A 5,000-nucleotide genomic window follows, 5' to 3' on the forward strand; every position below is an offset into this window, starting at 1 on the left:
ATTGCTCCTAGGAGTGAGTGTGAGTGTGTGTGGTTGTCTGTCTATATGTGGCCCTGTGATGGACTGGTGACCTGTTCAGGGTGAACCCCTGCCTTTCACCCAGTGTGTGCTGGGATAGGCTCCAGCAGATCCCCGTGACCCTGATTAGGAATAAAGCGGGTATAGACGATGGATGGATGGATAATGAAAGTTTGAGGGTTTTTTTCTTTTTATTTCAAGCTCTTGAAATATAACCACAGAAAGAAAATCAAGTTACTCAAAACTGCAGCTTTCACACAAACTTCACTTCCAGTGTGAATAGGAATATAATATATAAATAAATAAATAAAATAAAGCACAAAGTTTCATTCTAATAAAATCAATCTCAGCAAAAACAGTGGAGTCAGTTTACATGGAAATATTTTCCAAACCCAGTTCCAGTCTTTTCATTAGTTACACGATCAGACCAAATTCATTCTTTTCCCCCGATATCGGACCCACCTTTTCTCCTCGTCTGGTCTCGGCCTGGTCTCGGTCTGATACTGACCCGGGTATCGGCTCGCTTCCGTCTGCAGTGATAACATCGTCTGGTGCAGATTCTGGTTTCCGTGCCGTCTTTGTGCTACAGATGAAGGCTTCCTAAACTCTGCTCTGTGAACGGACCGGGCCTCGGGATTAGATTCTGAGTTATGGACTGGATTATGACGAGGGATTGATGGTTATTGGATATTTGAGTGTGTGAGAATGGGTTTTGTGTGATTTCTGATGTTGTTGATGGACATTACAGCATGGACCTTGTGCTTTTTCACCACTCCACCACACACCATGTGAAAATGAGAAGTAATAGAAACTAATAAGAAGTGGTGACCGTAGCTAGTACTAACCAGTGAGTCGGCTAATTAACAAAAACACTCGTTTAACTGATTAATTGTTTAACAAAAGGACGGAGCCGATCGCCAGCTAGCACAGCCGCTAGTTAGTTAAAGTGTTAGTTCGGCTTAAAAATGAAACTCTTACACTTTCACACCAAATTCACCAATTTTTCCAAATTCAAAATTTAATTTTTCAGATAACATTCACACTGAATGTTTAAGATGTTTTTCACTCCAATGTTCTTGCAGTGTTTATTTAAGCTACTAAAGGAAACTCATTCACTTTTACCTCAGTGTCAGTGTTCCTGGTGATATTTAGTATATTTAGGAGACATATTTCAGTAGGATGTGTGTGGGGGTTTTACTCCACATGCTCTAATGCTGCTCTGTGTGTGTGTATGTGTGTGTGTGTGTTTATTGGTGTTTCTAGCACACTGAAAGGAACTTATCTGATTAAACGTGACTCATTTTGCATGTACACCACAGGGGATTTACACCGTTCTGAAATGCTGTGTCTTTTAGGGAAAGATGATGATATTTTAAGCACAGAACTTTGCTGTAGTGTGAAATATGGAGAAAATATCAGCATAGTGTTGGCAGGAACCTAAGCAAATAACCAAAGCTGCGAGAGCTGCAGAGGAAACAGTTCTCTGGAGCGAGTTTTTTACATTTTAAACTTACTTCTTATAATAAACTTCACCAAATCACATAATCTCTGATCTCAGAGTTCTGGCCTCTGATTGGTGGATCAAGTGTTGTTTAATTCTGTCTAACAGCAGCTCTGACTGTAGCGCAGTGTTATATTAGCACAGAGTAAAGAGTTTTCTGGTGTTTAGCGGTTTGAAGGAGAAAGTGCCAAACAGCATATTCCAGTAATAACCTTTTTGTTCATGTTAATCAAAAATATCCCGATGAATCATTTTCTGTAAGTGAGAACAGGAACTAAATCATTTTGCAGATGTTCAACGTAACTATAAAAGGATAAAATGTGTGATGTGTTTAGTTTTAAAAGCTCTGATGTTGTTAAGTAGCTGAGGTGTGAGAGGAATAAACCACTTGGAGATGTGCTGTTAGAAGAAAATAATCAGCTTCACATCCTCAGCAGTATGGTGTTGATGATTTTGAGTAAGATCTCCATCCTAGGAGAGTTTTATGTGTTAGGTCTTTCTCCGTATGATTAAACTTGGTGTCTCGCTCACACACTCTGGGTTTTTTTTTTATATCAGTCCTGGGGAATTTCTCCTCTTATTTCAGCTCTGTGTCCGGTGTGGTCAAGGCAGAATGTCAAGAGTCCAGTGATAACCTTTCTGTTCATGTTGAGCTACTTTCCTTTTTTAAAGATGCCTTTTCCGGCCGTAATTCAGCCGAAGATGTTTTTCTGACCTCAGGGTGTCGGAGGGGAAGTTTTTATTGCACAATCCTGATCTGAGAGAAAAAAAACCCTCCTCCGTGCCCGTCTTGTGTTTCAGGGCCAAGTATGAAAGAGGAAGTGTGATCATCCTGGGATGTTTTTATAATCTATCTGAGCACTGATATCCCCTTTAGCGAAAGGGCAGCCGATAAACACACAAAGACGTTCACACACCCGGACGTTTATGGCCTTCAGGCGTCTCTGGGTTTCGACTCGTCTCGTCTCGTACCTGTCTCTGCCGTCTGCTTGATTTGGACTGAAACCTGATTCTGGCTTTTTGTTGGATTTTCCTTTGAACAAACTCTGTGATTGTCTCAGCTTGTCCGCTTCAGGGTCACACACACACATACACAGGAAAATACTGAAATGAAAACAGTCCAGTGACATAAGTGGCTAAGGAAGTGGCAGAAAAACAGGTAGTCCCCAAACACTTCCACTAACCACAGGTTTGTCCAGCAGCCAGTCAGAAACTGATGACCAAGTTTTGAGGATTTTTAAAAGACACAATGTACAGGAAGAGTCTCTAACTGAACATCTACAAAATGAACATGAGAGTAGGAGTGTGTAACAATGAACAGGAAGTGTTTACCCCTCCAGTAAAGCTGCTGTGGTCATCACTTCTTCACTGGTGGTCAGGTTAGGGGGTGCCAATGCAGCACAACAAACATATCTGTGTGATTGATGGGCCTGATAATCATGTACACACACACACACACACCTCTGAAACAGTGTGTGTTAGTGCTGACTGCTGAGTTTAATCTTCATCCAGCTTTCAGATAACTCAGTGTTGTTTCATCACTCTGTAATTGTGATAAATTATGTCAGTGTTTTAACGTGAAGTGTTTCTTATCTTATTTATTCAATTTTTTCTTTGTTCAGAATAATAATAGCCATGAGTTTATGGAAAGATAGAAAGATCAGTACACAACCAAATAAACTGATAAACACTGAGAACAGGAAGAGTGTGTGTGCTGCTGCTGTTGTTGTTGTTGTTGTTGTAAAAGTTTGTGTTGACCTGACTTCATCATTTCCATATGAGTTTCTGTGGAAGCTTGTTGCTTAGCCAATTTATTACCAGGAAGATCAACACATGGGAAAAGGCACTCGAGTCCCCAGAAATTCCCCAGAAGAGGTGTGTGTGTGTGTGTGTGTGTGTGTGTGTTTCTAGGAAGTGAAATAATTTGCCTAAACATCTGTAATTAACCAACATGCAAAACTGATCAGGTGTGTTACTTCCTAGAGTATGAGCCTCTCTCCCTGTCTCTCTCCCTGTCTCTCTCCCTGTCTCTCTTCCTGTCTGTCTGTCTCTCTCTCTCTCTCTGGATTTGCTGGACGTTTTTAGGTTCAGTTACCTAGAATTAAAGAAAGAATAAATTTTGTTAGAAGATCAACAATAACAGAAGCAAAAATATAACACACTGTCCTGCTCTCAGCCAATCAAAACACACTGTCCTGCTCTCAGCCAATCAGAACACACTGTACTGCTCTCAGCCAATCAGAACACACTGTACTGCTCTCAGCCAATCAGAACACACTGTACTGCTCTCAGCCAATCAGAACACGTTGTACTGCTCTCAGCCAATCAGAACACTTTGTACTGCTCCCAGCCAATCAAAACACACCCTATTGTTCTCAGCCAATCAGAACACACTATAATAACCTTATTAAAGATGTAATATCGGTCCATATAAGTGTAATTGTGTGTGTGTGTGTGTGTGTGTCTTCAGGAAGTGTGAAGATGCAGCACACCTCGTGCACAGAGGATCGGATCCAGCACGCTTTGGATCGCTGCCTCGACGGTCTCCGATCCTCTGAGTTCCTCTCTCAGTCCTGGAGCAGTGAGTAACCATCTTCCTCTCTGTTTATCTGTCTGTGTGTCCAAATATCTGTCTGTCTATCAGTCTGTGTCAGTCTCTTCTTGTCTCTGTCTCTCAGAGACAAGACACAGCCTTTATTACGCAGTGTGAGTGACGTCCAAAAAGGGGCGGGGCTTATTTTCCTTAGTTTTGCACTAGAGCTTTAAGGCTAATGTTGCTGATAAATACAGGAAGTATAAAGCCACCAGTACAACACTGAAGCAGAAACACACACACACACACACACACGTCCCAGATGATGGACTAAAAGCAGTTTGTATAAAACTGAGGTGTCACTGTTGTGGATAAACATCTCAGTAGTACACATTCCTGCACTGTGTGTGTGTGTGTGTGTGTGTGTGTGGGTGTGAATAGAGTTCTAAGAAAATATACCAGAGGAAGTGTACAATTTGACATGTTGGTTCATGGAGGAAGTTGAGGCTCTGCTCCTTGATGGGTGAGAGGTTACAGAGTGTATACACACACACACCAAAACAATCTTGTTTACTATTTAGAATAACACATTTTCTGAGTTCTAAACTGTTAAATGTTCAAACATTGTCTGAAGTGTGTGTTTACAGTGCAGTTTTAGTACACACACACCCAGGAGATCTAGTTAGAGTTCTAGTGTGCTAGTTAAGGTTGGGACTAATTAAATCAGAGGAGTGTTACACTAACACTAACGCTGACGTTACAGGTGCTAGCGCTAACTCGGGTAGAAGTGTGTAATAGTTGTACTGGTGTTAGTTTTACTAGTGTGTAGTCGTATTTGAAGTGTACTAGTTGGTGTTGAAGTTCACTAGTGCAGCATTAATGATGTGTACTAGTTTCACTGGAAATGTAGCGAACTGGTTTAACGCTAACCTGCCCACTTTAAACTAG

The 5,000-nt window shown here is 41.2% G+C and overlaps 1 protein-coding gene across 4 annotated transcripts in view; it reads left to right on the forward strand.

The window, feature by feature from the left end:
* The window catches only part of pik3r5 (phosphoinositide-3-kinase, regulatory subunit 5), a 34,932-nt gene that overhangs the window by 10,391 nt on the left and 19,541 nt on the right, over positions 1–5,000 (forward strand). For 3 of the 4 annotated variants that reach the window (XM_058403397.1, XM_058403396.1, XM_058403395.1), the window contains exon 2: positions 3,990–4,100. In XM_058403397.1, the coding sequence (XP_058259380.1) occupies positions 4,001–4,100 (100 nt within the window). In that variant the 5' untranslated portion in view covers positions 3,990–4,000. Of the gene's footprint in view, positions 1–3,186; positions 3,395–3,989; positions 4,101–5,000 lie in introns of those variants that run through there. The other variant, XM_058403398.1, reaches the window with a different exon arrangement.

This window comes from Hemibagrus wyckioides, linkage group LG11, assembly GCF_019097595.1.
Source record: "Hemibagrus wyckioides isolate EC202008001 linkage group LG11, SWU_Hwy_1.0, whole genome shotgun sequence".
NCBI classification, from domain to species: domain Eukaryota; kingdom Metazoa; phylum Chordata; class Actinopteri; order Siluriformes; family Bagridae; genus Hemibagrus; species Hemibagrus wyckioides.